The sequence below is a fragment of the Mus caroli genome, unplaced genomic scaffold, assembly GCF_978045245.1.
Source record: "Mus caroli unplaced genomic scaffold, Mus_caroli_1 scaffold_8, whole genome shotgun sequence".
Lineage (NCBI taxonomy): Eukaryota > Metazoa > Chordata > Mammalia > Rodentia > Muridae > Mus > Mus caroli.
The window spans coordinates 120,602,251-120,626,656 of NW_028227263.1; the positions used below are offsets into that span (position 1 = coordinate 120,602,251).

General features: G+C 48.6%; 2 protein-coding genes across 3 annotated transcripts; one reads left to right on the plus strand and one right to left on the minus strand.

The window, feature by feature from the left end:
- Positions 1 to 6,100: 6,100 nt before the first annotated feature.
- Dmrtc2 (DMRT like family C2) lies at positions 6,101 to 13,643 on the minus strand. Of its 2 annotated transcripts, none has more exons than XM_021167899.2 (9): positions 13,541 to 13,643; positions 11,066 to 11,293; positions 10,837 to 10,991; positions 9,761 to 9,837; positions 9,367 to 9,547; positions 8,712 to 8,838; positions 7,920 to 7,980; positions 7,604 to 7,778; positions 6,101 to 6,586 (listed from the first exon to the last, which is right to left on the minus strand). In XM_021167899.2, exons 2-9 carry the CDS (start codon positions 11,287 to 11,289, stop codon positions 6,474 to 6,476), a joined length of 1,113 nt encoding a protein of 370 aa, XP_021023558.1. In that variant the 5' UTR covers positions 11,290 to 11,293; positions 13,541 to 13,643; the 3' UTR covers positions 6,101 to 6,473. The 2 variants fall into 2 exon arrangements, with proteins under 2 accessions (XP_021023558.1, XP_021023559.1); XM_021167900.2 differs by lacking the exon at positions 13,541 to 13,643 and adding an exon at positions 12,982 to 13,205.
- A 280-nt stretch (positions 13,644 to 13,923) lies between these two features.
- Lypd4 (LY6/PLAUR domain containing 4) lies at positions 13,924 to 18,927 on the plus strand. The gene is made up of 5 exons (XM_021168278.1): positions 13,924 to 14,187; positions 16,265 to 16,451; positions 17,011 to 17,154; positions 18,046 to 18,372; positions 18,653 to 18,927. Exons 2-5 carry the CDS (start codon positions 16,385 to 16,387, stop codon positions 18,853 to 18,855), a joined length of 741 nt encoding a protein of 246 aa, XP_021023937.1. The 5' UTR covers positions 13,924 to 14,187; positions 16,265 to 16,384; the 3' UTR covers positions 18,856 to 18,927.
- Positions 18,928 to 24,406: the final 5,479 nt, after the last annotated feature.

The window sequence follows — 24,406 nt, forward strand, 5'->3', positions numbered from 1 at the left end:
CTTTGTGCTAGCATTGGCATTCGCGCGACCAAGAGATACACGGAAGCCCCACCCTTCTTTGGGCGGAAGTTCCTTCAGCTCCATTGACGCTAGCGGAGGGGAAAGAAGGCGTTGGGAGCGGGGAGGAGATTAGGGCGGGGACAAAGGGATAGAGGCGGGCCCTTGGTAGAGGTTCAGCTCCGCCATCTAGTGCCGGAGTCTGGTTGTTCAGACCGTTAGTCTCCTCATTTGCCTCTTCTGAGTCATCCAAGCTGACCTGTGCAACTTTATTATATCTGTACCTACCTACCACCTACCTACCTATCCACCCACCCACCTACCTACCTACCTGCCTGCCTATCGTTTGTTGTTTTGAGACAGGATTATCATTTATTTAGCCAAGGCTGGCCTGGGACTTTTTATCTAAGGTTGGCTTTGAACTCATGATCCCCCTGCTTCATGCAACAAGAGTGTGTCACTACGCCAGGCTCTCAGTACCTCCCACTCCCACCCCGCAGCGCAGAGCATAAAATATTTGAGGTTGTGTTGCATCCAGACACAGATTAAATATTATTTAAGATAAAAAAGAGAGGAGGGGCCGGGCGTGGTGGCGCACGCCTTTAATCCCAGCACTCAGAAGGCAGAGGCAGGCGGATTTCTGAGTTCGAGGCCAGTCTGGTCTACAGAGTGAGTTCCAGGACAGTCAGGGCTACACAGAGAAACCCTGTCTCGAACCCCCCTCCCACTCCCCCCCCCCAAAAAAAAAAAAAAAGAAACGAGGGGCATTGTGATGGTTCGCTCACTAGGTAGAAGTTCTCCCATACGAGCCTGATGACCTGATACGATTCTTGGAACCCATCACGGTGTAAGAACAAACTACAGAGTTTTGTCCTCTGACGTCCCAGAGAAGGGTGTATGTTCACATATCGCACCCTCTTTATACACATACTAAGACTTAAAATTAGAAAAAAATATTAAAAAGAAATGAATTATCAATACATAAGTGAAAAGTCAAGCCAGTTTGAGGGGCCGGAGAGACAGATGGCTCAGCTCTTTCAGAAAATCTGACTTCAGTTCCAAACACCTGCACTGGAGGGTCACAGTAGCTTGTACTTTCACCTCCAGAGGACGAAATGTGTGTCTTTTTACACTGTGCCCACTCATGTCCCCTTGGCACTCTTGCTGGTTCCCTTCCTCCAGCTAGTGAGTCCCTTCTATTTCTGTTCCATAGATTCCACTGCTATACTTCCCACCTCCCTTAAGATCTCTTCCTCCCATCTTATGACCCCACTTTCTAACTTCATGATCCCTCTCCCCCATGTAAGTACAAAAGCATGATTTTAAATCTAGGCTCTGTACACACACTTTTTGTCTTTTTCAGTCTGGCCAATTTCATTTAACATAATCATTTCCAGTTCTGTTCATTTTCCTGGAAATGTTATGACTTCGTTTCCTCCTCTTCTTCCTCCTCCTTTTCCTCCTCTTCCTTCTCTTCTTGTTTTGTCTTAAGACAGGGTTTCTCTGTGTAGCCCTGGCTGTTCTGGAACTCACTTTGTAGACCAGGCTGGCCTCGAACTCAGAAATTCACCTGCCTCTGCCTTCCAAGTGCTGAGATTAAAGGCGTGTGCCACCATCACCTTGTGGCTTTTTAAACAAAACAAAACAAAAACAAACAAACAAAAAAACCTCTGGCAATTAGAAACACTACTTTTTTTTTTTTTTTTTTTTTTTCGAGACAGGGTTTCTCTGTATAGCCCTGGCTGTCCTGGAACTCCCTTTGTAGACCAGGCTGTCCTGGAACTCAGAAATCCGCCTGCCTCTGCCTCCCAAGTGCTGGGATTAAAGGCGTGTGCCACCACGCCCAGTCGAAACACTACTTTTTGTAAAACTAAAAGTAAGCAGAATTAAAAAGAATGGCTTGAGGCAGGAAGTTGATATTACAGTGGCTGGAGCTGGCGCCGGAGTATACTGAGTATGCTGAGTAGGAACACCATTCCCAAGGCGCTGTAGAGAATGAGTTCACTCATCATTTACTCTGAGTCCCCCAGAGAGACACTGCACAATAGGCCTGTCCTCTTTGAACAATTATTCTGGGGGTTGGGGACACAGCTTGACACTAGCCTGGCCTGATCACTCTAAAGTGATCAAATTGGTACCTCTAAGGAACGTAGAGGCCTAAAGAGCTTAACACAGGTACCAAGATGGATAAAAGGATAGATCTTGCTTTGGGGAAAAGCTCTGGACCCCGTGAGGGTCTACACAGGGTACCGTCACTCTCTACAGAGCATGAACGTAGCGTTGCACGGCTAGCTATCCAAGGAGATGGGTAAGTGTGAGCCTACGAGAGTCAGGACAGGAGTTGAGTGTAGCCTGGATGGAATAGGTGTTAGGAGGTCATTTTTCTGCCTGGACTCCAAGTGTGGTCAGGAGTGGGCCATGTTTCTGTAGGGCTGGAGTGACCAGAATGTGGATTTTTCAAAGGACAGGATGTAATATGTACTCTTGAAACAAAACTTGGGTTGTTGTGGGGAGGGGCAAGGAGGACACTTCACAGTTGGAAACTTATTGGTCATTTCTGTAGAGCATCAAGGCAGAAGCTTAGCAGCTCAACACTCAGATCAGGCGCCATCCTTCCCTGCTCTGTGGTGGCAGTCACAGGGAAGTGGCCGGCCGGGAAAGCAGTGTTCACAGTCCACTGGCTTCAAAAGGCCTCAGGGCTCCCCAGCATCAGATGAAGGGATCCACGTAGAGAGGTGTCAGTGTGGAAGCCAGAGCAGTGTGTGTGTGTGTGTGTGTGTGTGTGCGCGCGCACGCGCGTGCGTGCGCACGAGCATGCGCATGTGCCACTGTGTCCAGTTTGGGGTAGAATCTCTATGTAACCCTGTATAGACCAGAACTGTATACAGTATAGAACTCTCTGTATAGACCTTGAAGTTATAGGGGTTCACCTGCTTCCTCCCAGAACTGGGGTGTGTTAGGATTAGAAGCTTTAATTCTTAATTCTTCCCTGTTCTCAAAGCTGACCTCTGCATGTTTACCACACTCCCTGAGGCACCCTTTGGGGGTCCACATGATTTGAAAATGACTTGGCTAGCTAATGGTGTGGAAAGGGTCCCATAAAAGTGAGACGTCCTCCTCTCTGCTTCCTCCCCTGTCATTTATTTAAAAGCTATGCATCCCAGCTAACTGCTGGTTTACACTAGCATAAACCTTTCTCTTTTAACTAGCTGATGGGTGGGCGGGATGCATGCAGCAGTGTGCAAGTCAGAGGGTAACATGCAGTTGGCCTTCTACCCAGTAGGTTCTGGGGCTGGAGCTCAGGGTGGGCTTAGTGGCGGGGCTTTCTCCACAGAGCCTTCTCGAAGCTCTCCACTCACTTCCCTTTGTTATACCTTTTTCTGTTATCCTTTTTGGCTGTGTGACCTTGGTACACTGGGGACCCTTCATTAGCCCCAAGCAGCAGTCTTAGCTGAGTTCGAGTTTGCAGTGCTTCCCTGCCCTATGCCTGTGTGGGCTCAGTCATCTGTCACCGGAAGAACAGGGCACTGCTAGCCAGCTTAGGCAGGTCTATTAAAGGGCAATCGTATATCTAAGTTATCACAGGGAGGGACTGAAGGCATGAGGCTGGCTTTAGTCTTTTTGTCTCTTGCAGTGTCTGCGGATGAGAGCTGCAGGTCCGTTATTCTGCCATCTGCAGGGCTGTAGGAATAGCTCGCTTTCTCAAGGCCTTGAGTTAAGAGAACAAGGTGTCTTTGGATGCTCATCCTATTGAGTGAAAAGAGGGACAAGCACAGGTAATGCCAGGAAAAACGTCAGTTATCAGGTCTGTTGCTGAGCTCTGAGTCCCCCCTACCCACAGGGAAGGATGGGCTCTCTTGGTCTTCCCAGGATTGTATTAGCTCACCAGGAGTCCTTCGTGTAGTGACTTAAAGAGGACTTGCACAACAACAGCACAGGAGCATAACAAACATAACATTCCATTATTAGCTGGGCCTGGTGGCTCTTTGTAATTCAGCACTCAGTAAGTTGGGGGTAGGAAGAGTGTCATGAGTTTGAGGCTAGCTTGGCTTACAAAATGAATTTGAAAAATGGGTTAGAGTTAGACCCCATCTCAAAACCAACCAATTAATCCTGGAGCGATATAGCACACTGAGCACACGGGCTGCAATTCCAAAGGACTTGGGTTCAATTCCTAGCAGCCATAAGGTCCTAATTCCAATTCCAGAGGGACTGATACCCTTTTCTGGCCTTGGTAGGCACTGCATGCACACAGTACACAGACATACATGCAAGCAAAAGGCCCACGCAATAAATAAGAAAAAAAGTAAAGCTGTTTAAAAAGTTGCACTGTGAGTGTATGGGGTATCGCACATCTTTAATTCCAGCACCTAGGAGGCAGAGGTAGGTGAATCTCTGAGTTCAAAGTCAGCCTGGTCTACAGATTGAGTTCTAGGACAGCCAGGACTACACAGAGAAACTCTGAACCCAAAAAAATCCACACAAAATAATACACAAACACAAAAGGACTGTGTTTATGTTGTGATACTAACATTAACATGTGATCTTGGGGATAAGCAAGAAATGAAATTGTTAAATAGTCGTGTGTGTGTGTGTGTGTATGGTATATGTGTGTGTGTATGTATGTGAATGTGTGAATATATGTGTGTGTAAATGTGTGTGTGTGTTAAGTTGGCAAAGGATCGACTGTACTGGTTCGTTTATCAACTTGACACAAACTGGGCAGAAGCCCTCAATTCGGATGTTCTCATGAGGCTGGCCTGCAGGCATGTCTGTGGAGTAATTTCTTGATAATGATTGAAGTAGGAGAGCCCAGCCTACTGTGTTGATAGCAACCTTGGGCAGGTAGTTCTAAATTGTGTAAGAAAGCAGGCTGAGAAAATCATAATGAACAAGTCAGGAAGCGGTGACCCTCTAACGCCTCTGCACCAGTTCCTATTACTTCTAGGGTTTTGCCTTGAGTTCCTGCCCTGACTCCCTCCAGTGACTGACTGTGGTTGGGACATGTCAGTCAAATAGACCCTCTCCTCTCTAAGTTGCTTTGGTCATGATGTTTATCACAGCAATAGAACACCAACCGAAACCATTATATAACAACCTTGGCAGGAAAAGGGAGAGACGTTTGGAGAAGTGCTTCTTTCTGCCTGATGTGTTCCCTGTAGCCTCAACTCTTTCATCCCATGCTTTTAGAAGGCTTGACAGCAAGAAAGAATCCTTCTGATTGGTTTCTAGAAAATTTCCATGAACTTTTGGGCTAACCATTTTCTCTCTTTTAGCATAGATTGCATACAGAGCTGCTGTTGGGGCTGTTGGTACTCAACAAATGGAAAATATTCTCTCTAATCCTTGATTGAGCCTGTGTTTTCTGGTTTATACTTTGTGTGACATGCTGAGTATTGAATTTAGGGCCCCAGCATTCCAGGCAAGCACTGTGCCACTGCACTACAGCACCAGACCCTCTAACAGACTTTTTAAAAAACACATTGAACCCTCTTAGTTAGGAAAAACTCCTGTTAAAAACTAACTTCGTTGTTCTTGTCCTTACTGGCTCTAGATTTCCCATCTGGAAAATGTTATGTTAGATTAGAATCAAATTAGTGTACTATTGGCCAAAGTTGACCTGAAGCTATGTTTTTTGGTCAATAAAACATTTAAAGAAGGCTGTACCAATGTTATTGAAATGAATATATAATGAAAATATAATGAATATATAATGAAAATTATTATAAGATGCTCTAAACAGAAACCCAGTTTCTCAATTTCTCTTGAAAAAAATCAGAGGATGTGGCAACACTGAGCCTATGTTTCTTCCTGGAATAATCGAATAGGTTAAAGAAGGCTGCTCAGAGGTAAGGCATGCAATCTGTTTCCCAGCCCCCATCTGGCCATCTTTACTTCTTTAGATGGTTTACTTGACCCCAGTGTAGGCATTTTAATTTGTGGCTCTCTGGATAGCAGAAAACAGGTTATATCAGGTACAGAGCATGTGATAGGAGTGAGCCAACATGCCCAGCTTTGTGGAAGTTCTCAAGAGACAGTCCTTTCTGTCAGGATAGACTAGGTCACAATGATAATAAACTCTCGATGTCTTAGATGGCAAAGGTTTATTTCTTGCTTACAGAAACCTACATACAAAGTGAACATATTCTTGTATTTTCACATTCAGAGACAGACTTAAGAACATAGGCATATAGAGAGCATAAACTCATGAAAAAAATGTATTTAGATATGGGTCATCTTAAACTGCCCAACTGCCTTTATTGGGGGACTTAGTATTCAAATGGGCTATAAGAATAGCCACCTTCAGTCAAGAAAATACCCACACTAAAAAAGGAACCTGAAAGCTTATATAAAAAAAAAAGCTGAAGCTTGCATTACATTAAATCCCATGCAAAAACATAAATAAAATACCAAATATGCAGTGCCTGCAGTTTGTCGTCTCTTTGTCCCAGTGAGGTAGCCTCCACCTCTACTGTCTAGCTGAGGAGGGAGATAGATCCCAGACGCCCAATATGCAGAGAGACAGAGGAACCTGGACTGGGTCGGAGAGGTGGGCCAACAGGCTGGAATCCTCTTCCCCCAGGAGGAGCTGAAGGCACACAGGAAGGGTCAGGTCCAGGTCAAATCCAGTCCACTGACCCCTCACTCCTCCAGTATCCCACTGTCCTAACCCACCCTGCTGTGTTCTTACTCTCTGCTGGTGTGCCTGCCTCCAGTCTTGCTTCCTCTAGTCCCTCCACCAAAGCTACCATGCTCTGTCTAGCTCAGAACATTCCCCAGATCCCCTTTGTACAGCTGCTGTTCCAGACTCGCATGCCACATCTATAATCAGAAGCCTTCCAGCCTCACCTCTCCTGGGTCCAGGAGATCCTCTAGGGCAGTGGTTCTCAACCTTCCTAATGCTGCAACCCTTTAATACAGTTCCTCATGTTGTGGTGACCCCCCCACCCCCACCATAAAAATGTTACTATTTCATAACTTGTAATTTTACTACTGTTATGAATTGTAATGCAAATCTGTTTTCCCCATGGTCTTAGGTGACCCCTGTGAAAGCGTCATTTGATCCCCAAAGGGGTTATGGCTCCATAGGTTGAGAACTACTGCTCTAGACCAATACAGCATTGGACAGGGCCTTCTCAGCCTTCATCTCTGCTCCACTGAGCTCTCCTTCCTCACATGTTTTCTAGTCTTGCCACTGAGCCTTGTGAGGGTTTCCAGGCTCCCCAACCAGAACAGAAGCTCCTGCAAAACAGTTATCAGTCCCCCTAGCCTAGACCCCGGTCACTTCACTCCCTTCCAGGCTTGCGCGGGAAGCTGGGGTCTGGAGTCCAGCCTCTGCAGTGTTTTATTATATGCTAGTCCCTGAAAGTCTCCTCCTTCCCAGGGACTCATTTTCCTGAAGTCAAGACACTGGACATTTGTCATTCAGAACAAAACTGGTAAGTAGTGACTCTCAGAACAACTTTCAACTGCAGTCTCAGAGGCCTGAATGAGAAACTATGGGGGGTCCCTGACCTGAGGGAATTCAACTAGTATCTGTCCCATTTTTGGTTAGTCCCTGCTTGTTCTAACCACTTATCTCATTCTCTCTTCTCAGGAAGGTTACCTGGTGGGCCACAGGGGTGCAGCAGAGAGATCCAGGCAGGGTTAGGGGGGACAGATGGGGTTAGGCGAGGAGCCTGGGATGAGTCTTTCAGACCTACAAGGGCCTCAGCTGCCTCCCGCTGCAGCTGCCGCTCCGAGGGGCCAGATGTCCAGGCCAGGCAGGAGGCTCCAGGGGCCTGCAAAGGACAGGGAGAGGAGCACACTGGGAATCTCACTTCCCTCCAACCTGTAAGTACTTCCTTCCTTTTATCCCCATGTTTCCCTTCTACAGATTCAACTTCCTCCCAGGCTCCTGGATGCCACTTCTTTCCCAAGACCTGTGGCTGTAGCAGAAGAGAGTCTGGGGTGCCACAGGACTGGAGTATCAGAGTTGAACATCTGGAAAAAGGAGAGAGAGACACACAGGCAGTGGGTGAGACATTCTGATCTGGGAACTGGAGAACTTTGTGGACTTGGGTAAGTCTTGTTCTCTATCTTGGCCATTTTACTTTCTATGAAATGAGAATCTCTGTGAGCGTTCCCCTCTTAGGCTACTGTGAAGGTTATAGGGAGGGAGTCACTGATGGTAATGTCTCAGAAGCAGAAAGGATGACCAGTGGGGCTGGAACTGCTGTCTGCCCCACCAGCTGGCTTCCTGTTCCTCAAGGAATAACACCTTCAAGAAGCTTGCTCTAATGGCCTCTGGTCTACACCTGTGCCTTACCACCGTGGCTTTCCATGTCACCTACTGCAGCTGCTTCAGAAGCATGAACTGCTTGTTCAGGGTCAGGCCAGTGTTAGGTGTTGTTAATTATTATAATGACCCGAGGTGAGTGGCATCTAGGAATTACTGATATTTAGAACAGGATCTGAGAGGTGCAAATCTCAGCAAAGCCTCAGTTATCAAACAGAAGACGCCTGCCTGCCTGCCTGCCTGCCTGCTACCCTTTCGCTGTCTTCTAGAGACGAATCGGAAGCCCTGACCTGCTGGCTCTACCTGCCAAGCTCCAGGATTACAGGTGTGCACCAGCACACGTGGCCTGAAACTTTTCCTTCTATATTAGCTGTTAAGGTCTGCAGTATAAAGATAAACTCAAAATGAACACATTTCCTTTTGTGTTCCTACTTACGTGTGAGGCAGGTTAGGGGGTCCTTGGGGCTCCCCAGAAAGTGGAGCCGTCAGTACTGAGCGAGATCCTGGGCAGGTTGGGAGGGTCCCATGAGTGGGCAGCCGGAGAGAGGTGCCAGGGTCAAAGCCTAAGGAGACAAAAGAACACAGAATGTACAGGGCTCAGGGTCACACGACTGTGCTCTCTTCACCCACCCATGTCTCTTTTCTCTCCCCTTTCTGGTACAGTGGCAACTTAGCATTCAAATATCTGTTGAATAAAAGGTGAATTAACGTCTTTGTGTTTTTAAAATTCATTTTACATCCTGATCACAGCACCCTCCCTCCTTACTTCCAGTCCCACCCTTACAAATTCTTTCTCCCATTGCCCCCTCTTTTTCTTCTCAGAGAAGGTGAGTCCCCCGGGTACCCTCCATATCCTCGGGTGTCTAGTCCCAGCAGGTCTATGCACATCCTCTCTCACCGAGGCCCACCAGGTAGTCTAAGTAGAGGGGAAGGGGATTCAGTAGCAGGCAGCAGAGTCAGAGACAGCCCCCACTCCACTTGTTAGGGACCCCACACGAAATCCAAGCTGCACATTTGCTACACATGTGTAGGGGTCTAGGTACAGCTCCTGCATGCTCCCTGGTTGGTGGCCAGGTCAGTTAACTTCTTACCAGGAAAAGGATGTAGAGGGACAGCAGGTTCTTGGCATAGCAAGCGGCACACCACTGGAGGTGGCATTGAGAGGCCTGGGGGAAGCCAGTGTCCAGGGCCCCAAGGCCCAGGAGGCACTGGAGTCCAGGGCAAAGGCAAGGCTTCCGGGGGGCGGCTGAGCAGCAGTGGCCCATAGTTCTCCTGCAAGGGTAGAGGGCAAGGCAGAAGTGAGCATGCTCTGGGATGAGGGTGGGACATGCAACTGTGGGCGGCTCTTAAGTCCCTTTTTAGTTCACCCACTTGCCGAAGAGCACATTGCAAGTTAGGGCTGCAGCTGGAACCCAGGGAGCACAGAGGAAACAGTTGGGGATGGAGCCAGGCTAGGAGCCATTCTCTCAGACTCAGGTCTCTTACCTTCCCAGGAGGTGTCAGTACCAGTGGGACTGCTCCATGGGGACTCTGAGGCTGGGGTGCTATGTTCTCCTTTCCAGCTGTGAGGAACCAGGGAGAGATCCAGTGAGCCCATTTCCTGACTCCTTTCCTACTCCAATTTCAGCTAAGGTCTCATCTCACTCTGGCTTCTTTATTTTTTTGTTCATGAGGCCCAGGCTGGTTTTGAACCCCTGCTTCTGGCTTCTGTGTCCACATACCAACACAGCCAGGCCTGTTCTGATGTTTGCTTCTCCCGTGTAGCCTTCCTCCAGACAGGAGTCTAGCTTGGTTGGCTACCAGTTCACCTTCTATCTGCAGAGCTGGGATTATGGACATGCCCACCACACCCCACTCTTCTCTTTCTTTAAAAACATGTATTACTGTGTTTGGGCACCATGGTGTGCACATGGAGGCCAAGGGCAATTGTGGGGAGTCAGTTCTGCCCTTCTTTCTGTAGGCTCCGAGGATCGAGCTCAGGTCACTAGGTTTGCACAGCAAGTACCTCTACCCTGACCCACTCACTGTTGCCCTCCCCTCCCATTTTCTCTCTTCAGCTGTCACTGTGTCCCTTGCCTACATTTTAAGATGAACTTTTGCTTATTCATGTGTATGAGTGTTTTGCCTCCATATATGTATGTCTGTGCACCACATGTGTGCAGTGCTTAGAGTGATGTGGTTGTGAGCTGCCTTGTGAGACAGCACTCTTGACTGCTGGCCCATCTCTCCAGTCCCCTTGAGCACATTTTGTTTGTTTTGTTTTTCAAGACAGTGTTTCTCTGTGTAGCCCTGGCTGTCCTGAAGCTGGAATTGTAGACCAGTCTGGCCTTAAACTCAGAGATCTGCCTGCCTCTGCCTCCTGAGTGGTAAGAGTAAAGGCTTTCACCACCCCTGCCCAGCTCTTGAACACATTTATAGTTGGAGAATGTGAGGCTCAGAGAAACAGAACAGAAACACTGGGCCCAAGTTGGTACTAATTTCGTCTCAGGACAGGGATGCTTGCTTGCCCTTATCCTCCTGCATCCAGATCCCTGTCCCCACTCGTAACCAGAGACACTCACAAGGGATCCCTGGCCGAATGGCTCCCTTCTTGACACGGAGGGGAGCTTTCAAAGGGGTTGCCCCTTTCATCAGTCCCTGAGCCAGGTGCCTTTTCAGCTGTGCCTCCTGCTGCCTGCGCAAGGCCACTTGGGCAGCCATGACCCTCCGACGTTCCCTAAGAGAGGGGTGTTGCTAGTCCAAGTCAGCCTTTTGGAGGAGTGTCCCCCTCCCCCTGAACCGTATACTTACAGGATGAGGACACATTTGTGACACTCGCAAGCCTGAAAGAGGCAGAGGCGCTTGTGTCCCTTGAGATGGGCTGTGACCCCATGGTTGCGACAGCGGGCACAGGTTGGAGAGCGACTGACTGGTCTCCTGGGAATAAGCTCTGTACTCTGGGGCACTCTGGCCTCGTCGGCTGGGGAAGAGTCAGCAGAACAGTGGTGAAGAGCAGCCGTTTCACTGGGGTCCATGGATCTAAGAGGCAGGAGTGGTGGGTCGGGACAGTTACAATGGCTCTGTCCTACCCAGCCCTTCTGCTTTTGGGAAGCCACATCTGTGGCCATCCATCTGGGCCCACTCAGGACCCAGCTTTTATCTTGGCTTCTCTTTTCTTCACCCCTCTTTTTTTTCTTAAGTATTCATTCGACACTAAGATCCTTCACTTTTGCTCACCTGCACGCTTTGCCATGCTCGGGTATATATATATGTGCTCACCCTCCCAGAACCCTCAAGCACGCTCACACTCTGGTCTACAAACAGGGCTTTCAGGCATCCTCTTCAGCAGCTGTCATCATATCCTTGCACTATCCGGTCCTTACAAACATTGTTATGTGGCCCCTCAGTTCTAAGTCCCACGTGAGCTATCTGATTCAATCCACTCTTTCTCTGCTCTCATTGTGACTCTAGGGGGTGTGCTTTAACAGTGTGTAAGCATGTCTGGAGCCTAGTGGCCGACGTTAGATGTGTCTCCTCCACTGCTCTCCAGTTTAGCTAGACAGGCTGGCTGATGAGCTTCAGAGAGCCACCTGTTTCAGCTCTTCACCCCTAGTGGGATCACAGATATATGTCACTGCACCCACCTTTTAATGTGGGGATCTGAGCTCAGGTACTCACAGATGTGGTCACGGTGTCGCTTTATCAACTGAGTCCCCTTGATTTTTCTTTAAAATTAATTACGTTTGGAGACAAGATCTCACTATTATGTGTGTATGTATCCCTGGCTGGCCTGGAATGTTCTATGAAGACCTGGTTGGACTCAAACTCATAGACATTCATCTGCTCTGCTTCAGGGTTAAAGGTGTCTGTCACCAAAGTCTGGCTTTTGTTTTTGTACTCTATGGTAACAATATCATTCCCAAGAGATTTTCTATAGGGCTGGAGAGATGGCTCAGCAGTTAAGAGCACTGGCTGTTCTTCCAGAGGTCCTGAGTTCAAATCCCAGCAGCCACATAGTGGCTCACAACCATCTGTAATAGAGTCCGATGCCCTCTTCTGGTGTGTCTGAAGACAGCCACAGTGTATTCATATACTAAAATAAACATTTTTTAAAAAAAGAGTGATTTTTCTATCCCATTTTCACGAGAGGGGATTTGCTTTTTTAAATAATGGGTATTGAACCGAAAGCCTTATAAACACATGCTAGCCAAATGCTCCTCACCGAGCTACCTTCCTACCCTCCCCACTTTATTTATTTATTTATTTATTTATTTATTTATTTTTGAGACAAGGCCTTGTTAAGTGGTCCCGGATGGCCTTGAACTTGCTATCCTCCTTCCTCAGCCTCCTGGAAAACTGAGATTACATTATATGCCTATACCACCTGCTTGCTAGATATTTTATTCAGACTCCATTAGTTTAACAAATATTTACTAAACCATGCATGCTAGCTGAGATCTGTAATCCCGACAGGAGTGTAAGGCAGGGATATTGTTGTGAGTTCTAGGCCAGTTTGGGCAATTGACCATCTTTAAAAAAGAAAAAAAAAAAAAAAAAGAAAGAAAGAAAGAAATCCCAGCACTCGGGAGGCAGAGGCAGGCGGATTTCTGAGTTCCAGGCCAGCCTGGTCTACAGAGTGAGTTCCAGGACAGCCAGGGCTACACAGAGAAACCCTGTCTCGAATCCCCTCCCCCCCCCCAAAAAAAAAATCAACAACAAAACCTGACCTGTGGTGGCAGACGCTTAAGAGTACAGGTTTTGTGGGGTAGAGGCAGGAGGATCAGTAGTTTTTGGGCTACATGAGACTCTGTCATACATACAAAACAAACAAACAAACAAACAAAGATTCCCCCTTCCCAAATGGCTACTGAGTCCCTGCTAAGTGTGGAGTCCTGATGGAGGCCAAAGGTGTTCTCAGGACGCCACTTTCTTGTACCCAGCTGCATGGGCGTCTTGACAATCCACGTAGCCACTGCAGCCTGAGGCGCTTACGCCCCTATACCCCGTGTTAATGGCATGCACTGCCCCTTCCCAAGCAAGCATGATTTGGGGGCCCCCCTTCCAGCAGCCATCCATCACCCCCCCAAACGCTGGGCCTGCGGCCCCTCCCGCCCCAGGGTCCCAGGGAGGGGGCTGGGCACGAGGACCGCGCTCAGGAGGTGGGGGTGGGGGGTAGAGCTGAGCAGCGCGAGGGGGCAACAAGGGGAGGCCATGGTGGGGACCCAGCTCAGGCGAGTGGGGGCATGGAGCGGCGGTATGATGTTCATGCCGCCAGCGGGTGGTTACCACAGCCTCGAGCCGAATCACAGTCAGCCAGGAGAAGGCCCAGAGAAAAGGGCGACACAGTGGCGAAGAGGAACGGCCGGCTCGAGCGGCTTTTCCCGCTCGCTCCTTCACACAAGGACCAATGGGCTCCAAGCACAGCGCTCCGGCGGCGCCGCGCAGCCAATAGGGTTTGCAATCGTCCCCCGATGGCCCGCCCCTTTCTTGCCTACCCGCTTCGCCGCCGCAACAATCACGCCAGCCAATAGCGCGTCGAGTTGAGTCTCACACACGTTGCCTTCCTCCTTTACCTCACCAGACTGTTCTTCACTTTGCAAGCAGGCAGCCAATGGGGCGTCGAATTACCTCAGCCAGAGCGAGGCTGGCCCTGCCCCACCCTGCCCCCCACGGCAGGAGCCGCAGGCTTCCGCGGTCCTGAGGCGTTGACTCAGACGCACTGCGCTTGCGCACAACCTGGGCTCCGCGCTTAGGCCTCCTTTGGTTCCCCCTCCATGCCTGGTGTTTAGGGCAGGCTTTTTAGCCTGCCTTTTGCCACGCACATCTGGGTTACAGCACCCGGGGGTCTGTGGCATTCCTGGGTAAAGAAGGTGGCAGAAGTGACTTCCAGCTGGACTACTGCTATGCAGAGGATGTGTCCTGGAGCTGGAAAGGTGCTTTCTGCCCAGCCTGGGGTGTTGGGATTAATGGTGGGTTGAACAGAGGCTGAGCTTACATCGGAAGGAGGGAGCTCAAAAGAAGTGAACGCTTAAACGGTTGGCCTTCTGGTACCCGTCTGAATAATCTTATTATTCTTCACAATGACCCCGAGGGATGAATAGCCCTACTTTTTGTTTGTTTGTTTGTTTGTTGGATGAAGAAGAGTTTGACAAAGTGCCCGAGACCTCCCAGCTAGTTGAACTCGGACTTGGAGATTACAACGTTGGTTTAGCTTGGAGAGCGCTGAGCCCCTCCCACGCGGTTTCAATTATTTCGCCGTCCTGTGCATCCCCATTCCCGTAGGCAGTCATCCTAAGGTGGTTGGTTGTGTATCTTCTGATTTTGTGTGTGATCTCCAGAGATGTATAGCGTCTTGAATACGTGAGAATGTCGTGGATGTGGTCATGTCTTATTTAATGACAGCACTGTGCTTTTCGTGGTTAACCCGTGTGCACGTGTACATCTATATTTTTTTAAAAAATTGTTACTATTTCCTGTGCTTTGGTGTGAGCTGTTGGATCCCTGGAACTGGAGTTACAGAAAGTTGTGAGCTCTTTGTGTAGGTGCTGGGAATTGAACCTGGGACTTCTGGAAGAGCAATCAGTGCTCTTAATCGCTGAGCCACTAATCAGGCTGGCCTCAAACTAAAAGTTCCACCTGCCTCTGACTCCGGAGTGCTGAACTAAAGGCCTTTGCCACCGCTGCCCGGCTGCCCGTGGACATCAATTGCTTCTGTAGTGTGTGCCTCCCTGCAGGTTGTGCGCTCCCTTAGTTTTAAGAGGGGCGAACCTTTTTTTAAAGAGGGGTCACATCACACAACGATGTCTCCTCATGTATTGGGGAGTGAAGATTTTTATTATAGTTATCTAGTGGGTATTTATAAACCGAATTTGACTATTGTAAAACTTCTCCCTGCACTAGGCTTCAGGCACTGCTGGGAACTCCCAATTCCTCCTTTCCCAGGGGTCCCATCCACTCTTCCCTCAATCACTCCACAAACAACAGAAGTGTCTTTATTACCTCAAGCCTGCCAACAGTCGCCCCTTTCCAGCTCACTGATTGCTGTCAGCCTGTGAGTTGTATAATGATGCAGTTCGCAAGATAATTGCATTTCCCGGGCTATGGTTAGATTTGAGCACCTCCTCAGAAGCCTAGTCTTGACTCTTTGAGAGGATAGTTTGTTTTTCATGGGCTTAGCCGAACTTCCCTCTCTTTTTCTTGGTGATGTAAAGAAGAGCCTTCATTCTGTCAGTTTAAAGTAGTACATATTTTCTTGTGCCATTTGCTTTGAATACGTTTGTATGTTTTGTGTGGTTTTTGTTGTTTTGTTTATGTTTGACACAGGGAAGGCTGGGCTAGCCTTGAACGTGTTATGGAGTTCAAGGTGATCTTTAGCTTCTGGTTCTCCAGTCTCCCCCTTACAAATGTTGGGGTTATAGGCACACACCATCATGGTATATTATCATGAAATTGATGGTGTAATACTGTAACTAGACCATATTTAGTTTCCTGCAGATTTTATCTGCATCTTTGTCCGCGAGTGATGTGTATTATGGTTGTTATTTTCTTCAGTTCCAAATACTTTAATTTCCTTACCCCAAAAGGGGGATTTAAAAATATGTATCTACTCTCTCCCGGGCTTTTTATATTTGAGACAGGGCCTCATGCAGTGAATTTGTTCATTTGGTCTGGCTGGCCTTAAATGTAGGTCAGCCTCCTGTGTGCTGGGGCTGCAGGTGTGCAAGTGTGATCTACCATGCTCGGTTCACATTGAAGTGCTAATTCTCAATTTGCTGTTCTGATTTCATTGGGTTTGGCTGGAGAACAGCCTGTGTAATGGCGGGTCTTTGGATCAGCACCATGGCCATGGGGAGGACCTAGGCAGGTGAGTGATGAGAGGTGTCCTTTGGAAAGCAGATGATGCTGTGTATGAAGAGGGAGGGGAGACCACAGAGATGGGAAACCTGTGTCATTGAAGGTCTCAAGGGAGCCCATACTACAGCAGCTGACACATTCAATTTTCTTCCTTAGAAACAGTGACCCACAGGGAAGTGGACAGAGGATTCAGGGATTGACAAGAGCCAAACTTGAGATTCCATCTGAAACTGGCTCCAGAGTGACGTGTCACATCCAGGACCCTGACACGGAACCATGATACTGCAGGCCTGGAGATCTCTGCAGCTGCTGTACCTCTTAGAAGCCATCTCTTTACTGCCTTGTATGTCCTGCAGGGCTGGGTGCTATAAGGCCACACATGGGAGGCTGTGCTATGTTCTGGTGGAAAGTGGGCTGAATATCTGCTCCCCTCAGGGCTCAGGCTTTCTGTGTGCTGAGGTTAAGATGGTGACATGGAAAGTCATGATGGGTCATTGGTCCCAACACTTGGGAGGCAGAGGCAGGTGGTTCTCTGAGCTCAAGGCCAGCCTGGTCTATAGAATAAGTTCCAGGACAGCCAGGGCTGCACAGAGAAACCCTGTCTTGAAAAAACAAAAACAAAAATAAAAATTGAGGCCGGGCGTGGTGGCGCACGCCTTTAATCCCAGCACTCGGGAGGCAGAGGCAGGCGGATTTATGAGTTCGAGGCCAGCCTGGGCTACAGAGTGAGTTCCAGGACAGCCATTACTACACAGAGAAACCCTGTCTCGAAAAGCCAAAAAAAAAAAAAAAAAAAAAAATGAAAACAACCTCCCCCCACCTCGTCAAACCCTAAAGAACCAACACACAAAAAGAGAAGGTGGTGTGGGAGACAGATGACTGGAAGAATATTGTGTCTTTAGGTACTGAAGCTCTTCTGTGCTATGAGGCGACAGCATCAGCCTTCAGAGCTGTGTCCTTGCATAACTGGAAGTGGCTTCTGTTGAGGAGCATGGTGTGCAATCAGAGAGAGGGCTGCGAGGAGACTGTAGTGTTCATCGAGACAGGTGATACACCTCCTTCTGTTCATTCTCCTGCTTGCCTGCCTGCCTTCTTAGTCCCAACACCTGGGACTAGGATTACACACACACATGCACAAGCACACACACACGCACACACACAAACATACACTGGGATTATAAACACACATATATTGGGATTATACACACAGATGTTGGGTTTATACACACGGACACACACACTAGAATTATACACACACAGGGATTATATACACACATTGGGGTTATACACACACATACACACTCACATTGGGACTATAAACATGCATATATTGGAATTATACACACACACACACTGGAATTGTATACACACACACAGACACTGGGATTATCTACACACACACTGGGATTATCTATACACACATACACACTGGGACTACACACACAGAGATTATATACACACACGTGCACAAATTGATCATAAAAGCATAGTGCTGATCATTTTAGATAGTAACATTACCACATGCACACAATAAAAATGTGTCTCAATGGCACACCAAGTCAAAAGGGACACATCAGTTACTTAAGTGTGACTGCTTAGGGGGACAGTAAGTGGGGGAGAGTGAGGACTAGGGGTTACTGGCAAGAATGGGGTAGGTCTCAGATAATTGTAATGTAGGATGGAAGTGGACAGGTCCCTGGGGGGCAGGGACAACCTGGGGAAGAGGGAAGGACAAAGCAGACACAGGAACAAGAGCAGCAAGGACCAGAAGTCAGAAGGCCTGGCTTCTTAACCCCATACAGCACAGTCTGCAGACACGGGAAGATGGAAGCTGGCCTTGGGACCTGGGGAGTTCAGGGAAGATAGGGGCTAGGAAGGGGAACAGCCTGAGTGGGGCTGGGTCAGCGACAGTAACCTTTCGCTCTTCTGCTTTTCAGGAACCAGTAAGGGAGTCCTGAGTTTCAAAGGCTGCAGCCCCGCCTTTTCTTACCCTCCACAAATCTCCTACCTTGTGTCTCCGCCCGGAGTGTCCATTGCCTCCTACAGCCGAGTCTGCAGGTCCTATCTCTGCAACAATCTAACCAACCTGGAGCCTTTTGTGAGACTCAAGGCCAGTCAACCTATGTCCACACTACCTTCTGCCAAAAGCTGTCCAAGCTGCGTGGGCAAGCACGACCAGGAATGTCTTCCAAGCTTTGTCACCACAGAGAATTGCCCCTTTGCTGCTTCCTCATGTTACAGTTCCACCTTAAAATTTCAGGCAGGTGAGAGCAGATGAACGTTTATCAAGTGACTGTCTGTGGGCAATGTACAGTCTCCAGGGCCTTTGTTCCACCCTGGAGACTGGTGAGATCAGGAGGTAAGAGTTGAGTACAGGAGGCTAGACACATCAATTCCAAGTCAGACCAGGTATGGTTCCTGGACTCCAAATCTCTGGTGGGAGAGCAGGTGTCCTGGTTGGTGAAGGGCTGGCCTCTGGGAAGAGAGCAGGACTCTTGATCCTTGAAGCTCTCCATCCCTGATTCTTCTCTTCCTTCCTTGTAGGGAATCTCAATACCACCTTCCTCATCATGGGCTGTGCTCGTGACTCACACAAGCTTTTAGCAGACTTTCAGCACATTGGGAGCATCCGAGTGACTGAGGTCATCAATGTCCTAGATAAGTCCGAGGCTGTCAGTGCAGGGCACTGCAGTCGAGGTACCTCTTGGAGTGCTCTCTCATGCCTTCTTATACTCTTCAGAGACTGACCACCCAGCAGGACTGGAAAAACATCAGACCCTCCCCTTGCATAGTCAAATAAAGTCTCGGGTTTCTCCTTGTGCTGTGTCCTGTGGTGTGTGAGAGTGTAGAAGGCCCTGAATGTACAGGGAGTGGAGCAGAGGAGCAAAAGAATCCAAGAAAGCTGGGTTCCTAGGTTGCTGCTGTTTTCTGCTCAGAAGCCAGTACTGAGGGGACAAGAGTCGGGGAGGATGAAAGCAGTGTAAGAGCTGGCAGTGTGGAAGGAGAAGGGCGCACTGTCCTCAAAGCTCGGGTCTTGTGGAACTTGGGTCTAGAGAGATGCTTTGGAAGGGAGGGAAGGCAGGAAGGCTGCTTGCTGATCAGTCGTTCTCATCTAGGCCCCGCCCCCTTCTTTGGAAAATCACCACTTTGACCGCTAGCTACCATCTTTCCTCTCTCTTCCTTTTCTTCTTCAGCTCTCCGAGTCTTCTTCCTTCCTCTGGCTCTAGCTCCACCCCACACAACTTTCCTTTTTCTCCTGCCCTCTCTTTCTTTCCCCTTGAGCTGGGGGTTTAAGGCAGTTCTGACTCAGACAAGTCAATCGGTCTCTCACTGTGTAACTTCCTAGGCCCCTCTCAGTTCCCGCAGTTAGATGGACATGTTTCTTTCCAGTGGAATCTCACAACACTTTATGTATGTTTGTGTTATTTGATGCACAGAACTAAAAAATAAGGCAGAAACACATACATGCACACACACACACACACACACACACACACACACACTTCCTTTTCTGAGGAAGGGTGGTATAGTTTAGATAGGATCTGTCCCTGACAGGTTCACTCATTGAATACTTAGCCCCTACTTGGTGACATTATTTTGGGAGGTTGTGGAGACTTCAGGAAGTGAGGCCTTGCTGGAAGGTGTGGATTAGCACTGGTCTTTGAGGGTGTTTGGTCCATGGTTCCTTCTTCCTTTCTGTTTCCTGACTTCCATGAGCTGAGAGAGGTTCTGCCACTTCATGGCCCTGCCACCGCGATGATCTTGAGCACACAGGGCCAAGAGACCATGGAGCATCCCCTCCAAAACCTTGAGCAAAGCCATCTCTCCTCCCTTACCTGACTTCTGCAGATGCTCTGGGGGCAAAGATGATGAGTGTGACCTACAAAGGAATACTAAGAACTCGCTGTCCTTGAGGGTGGTTAAAGGAACTCCCCAAATGGTGATGGAAGAAAACAGGGACTCGGAAGGAAGAATGGAAGTTGACATGATGAAATGCCCGGTCCTCCAGGAGTTTAATCATGCCCTTGATGGTAAAATATAAAAAGGAGTGTACATAGAGGAAAATTCTCAAGGCAGTTCTATTTGTGAACATTTTCTTTCTGTCTCTGTCTCTCTCTGTCTCTCTCTCTCTTTCCCTTTCTTTCTCTCTCTCCCTCTCTTCTCCCCTTCTTCCCTCCCCACTTCCTCCTCCTTTTCCTCTCCTCCCCTCCTCCTTCCCTTCCTTCCTTTTTTCCTTCTTTATGTTTTTGAAACCTTAGGCCAAACCATTTATTGATAGCAAAAGTCTTGGCAGCTGTGAGCCACACAAAGGATAAAGCAGTGGGGGAGGCAATAGAGGGCTCTTGGCAGGAGTGCCATCACCCTGAGAACATTGTGAGCTTAAGACCATTACTGGCAAACAATGTAAATAAATAATGCTGGCAGGCAAGCATAGACAACAAGAAGGGAGTAAGGCAGCCACTTCAGAGAGCCATCAGGGACATGAAGACATGGGATACAGAGAATATTGGTCACAGGGACACAGGGCACATGGGACCATGGAGACACACAGAGACAAATGGGGAGGGGCAGTAGGTAACATAAGACATGCTTAGGTGACACATTGCACAGCAAGGCTGGAATTCTGGGCTGCTCCGGAGACTACCCAGGAGGCTTCCTATACCATTCAGGTCTGGGACTTGTAGACAACACACTGAGGCAGGATTGGGTAGAAGTCCTTACAGCCAAATAGGTTACCTTGTGCCTTCAGGGTCCTTGTCATAGACATGGCTGCCCGCTCCCTCCAGTCCAAAGAGTATTCTATAACTGGGCTGTGGCAGTGGGGCTGGCCATCATGCTCAGAGCGCCCACTGGGATCAGAGTCTTGGAGCAGCACTCACGGCCCAGGTGGGGCTGGGGCCGGTCCTTGCCCAGGTCACCTCAGAAAAATGGTGAAGCACACCATTTGGGTGCATCGAGGACACATGTTGGGCTCTCTGGTGAACACAGAGAGACTGGAGGTTTTGTTGGGACTGTGTGTGTGTGTGAACTGCTGGCCTCCTCATCCTTCCTTTGGACCACTGGGATGACCTGAAAGCCCTAGGTCAGAGGCATCTCATAGAGATGGGAACTGGCACCTCTGATAGTCATGTCAAACAGAATGGCATAGCAGGGCATGTGGCAGAAGGCTCCTCATTTTCTTCAGTGTGGCCTCCAGAGACAGAACTTGTGCCTGTTCTTGCCCAGGGAGCTTACCTTCTTGGTGGTGTACACGCTCTTGACACTTGGCACACTTGGTGGCAATGGGCAGCGGGTCCAATCAACCAGTCCCTCTACCTGCCCTGGCTTTGAGCCCATTAGCATTTCCTTATGGTTTTTAAACTTAATGATATTTCTTGGTTATACCTCATAGAAGTAATCTATTTCAAATGTCTGACTGGCGATTAGTATATCCACAGGAGTGTACAGTTAAAACACTTTTAATCAACCCTAAAACAGACTCTGCATTTATTCGTAGTTACTCTCCAAGCTTCCCGAATCTCCACAGCCCTGGGACACCATTATCCCATTTCCTGTCTGCATACCCCCTACAGTGGAGATACTGAACATATATAATTAAATCATACCATAAGGTTTTGTTGTGTGAATGGGTTCTTTTGTATAGGATAATGTACGATGTTGTAGCATGTACCAATAGGTTATTTCTTTTGTTGAGAGTCTGTGTGGTGTGTTTGTGTGCATGTGTGTTGTATACTTGGATTTGTGTGGGTCTGTGTATCTATGTACATGCAAACACCAAAGGACGATGTGGGATGTCCTTTAATTCTCTGCTTTAGTCCCTTGAGACAGGGTATCTCTAAACCTAGATGTGATGGTTTGTGTATGCTTGGCCCAGGGAGTAGCACTATTAGGCGTGGCCTTGTTGGAGTAGGTGTGCCACTGTGGGCATAGGCTTTAAGACACTAGTCCTGACTGCTATGAAGCCAGTCCTTTCCTAGCTGCCTTTGGAACAAGGCATGGAACTCTCAGTTCCTCCAGCCCCATGTCTGCCTGACCCCTGCCATGCTCACACCTTGATGATAATGGACTGAAGCTCTGAAGATTCAGCCCCAATTAAATGTTGCTGTTTATAAGAGTTGCCTTGCCTTGGTCATAGTGTCTGTTCACAGCAGTAAACCCCTAACTAAGACACTAGGTGTGGCTAGGCTGGCTGATTCCAAGCTCTTGAGACCCTCCATCTCCATTCTCCAATGCTAGCACCACAGATGCACAGGACCCTGCTTGGGTTTAATGTGGGTGCTGGGGTTTTGAGCTTAGGTCCTCGTGCTTGCTAGTCAAGTGCTGGTACCCACTGGGCCATCTCCTCATGTTTGCTTTTTTTCTTTGTTTCTTTCTTTTTTCAATGAGACAAGGTCTTGCTATATACATCTGGCTGGTCTAATACTTGCTATGAATCTCGGGCTGGCCTCAAACTCACAGAAGTTCTCTTGCCACAGCCTCCTGAGGACTGAGACCACAGGCATGTGCTGCCATGCCTTTTGTTTTCTTTTAATAGCAAATAACAATTCACTGCATTTATTTACCTAATCATAAGTCTGGTTCAATTTCCTAAGGGGTTCCGCTGGGATTCAGAGAGCAGGCTGCTGGGCTGAGGGAGGCTCCAGGCTGGATGATAGGTGTGCTTGCATGGTTAAGCACTGGGGACCATATTGATGAAAGGTTCCCATGGCTGTGGGGCTGAGATAACACTGAGTCTCGGGAGCAGAGACACTGAGCACACGCAGGCTCCATCTCTGTCCTGTTGCCACTGTCTGGGTGCTAAGTGTACTCTCTTTCGTCTCATAGGCAGCTGCTTCTAGAGGACACAAAGAGGCCACATCTGTTGTGTGGTTTATCCAGCCATAAATGTCTGCATCAGGTCTGAGTGATTTCTGTAGAAAAGTAAAGAGGCTTTTGGGTCCCATGTCCTCAGAGCAGCACCTAGCACCTTCCAGGCTCAGGCTGCTCATTGCCATTTGCCATGTCCTCTTTGTGTTCAGGGGCCTTGTACCCAGCCCCTCCACCCCTGATTATGCCACCATCAGTCAAAAGAGTGCTGTTCTGTTGTTGTTGTTGTTGTTGTTGAGACAGGGTTTTTCTGTACAGCCCTGGCTGTCCTGGAACTAACTCTGTAGACCAAGCTGGCCTGCCTCTCCTTCATTCATCTTGTATATAGGAACATCTGCTCTGGAGCCAGTGTCAGGGACCTAGGGTCAGCAAGATTGAGACATCACTGAACAGGCAGTAGCTTGAACTTAGAAGATTCTGGTCTCTGACAGGCCTGACTGTCCTTCTTCCCTGTGCCCACTTTCCCCATTTCCCTTGAGAGAGCAGTTTCCAGAGCACCAGCTGTCACACACATCATGGCGATGCCCTAGATGTGCCCAGCTCCCTGGCTGGGCAGGACACAGGGCAGGACTTTTAGATTTCAAAGGCAAGGGAGAGGGGATCGATAGAGAATCGCCATGATGGGGAAGCAGAAAGATGAAGAAGCTTCCAGGCCCGCCAGCATTTAAGAATCTGGGAAAGTGGACTGGGTCTGGGGTAACAGAGATGAAATATAGATTTTAAAAGATGTTATTTCAGGAATACTGGAGGAGAGTGTTAACTAGCTTTGGGGAGGTTTAGAAGTGCCCAATCATCGAGCTAGTCAAGGCTTATCAAAATTAGCTGGCGAGCGCGCACTTGTGTGTGTGTGTGTGTGTGTGTGTGTGTGTGATTCATTTGCAAATCCAGACAGGTCTTGGTTGGGTGCAGTGTGTGCGCATGACCTGTCGGGAGCCAAAGTGGCTGAACTAATTCACTGCTACAGACCCCTGGCTGATCCTCCACCATTCTTAACTGTTAGATTCTGGTAGCCGTCTCAGTCCTCTCAGATGGATGGGGAACCTCAGGGCAGGGTGAGGGTGGTGTACTGCCCATTAAAGAGCAGCCTAATTCTAGAAGGGCTAGGATAAACATCTCTTGGCATTTTGGGGAGGTGGGTCTGTTGTAATGGGAGTAATATTGCCCTGATTCAAGCCTTTGTGAAGAGAAGGAGAAAGGCATACCAGGGAGGCAGGGCTGTCTGAGAGCCCATGTCCTAGAGGCAGAGACAAGATTTACAGGAGGCCATGAAGAGGACTAACTTATTCTTCAGGAACAAGAGCATCAGGAGAGATAGACCGTCTTCTAGAAACCATCCAGCAATTTTCAGGCTCAAATGAGCAGGTGAGGTTGAAGAGGTGACCATGGCTTGCGTCTGGTAGGTCTGGGCTGATCTGGCATTTGGGGTCCCAT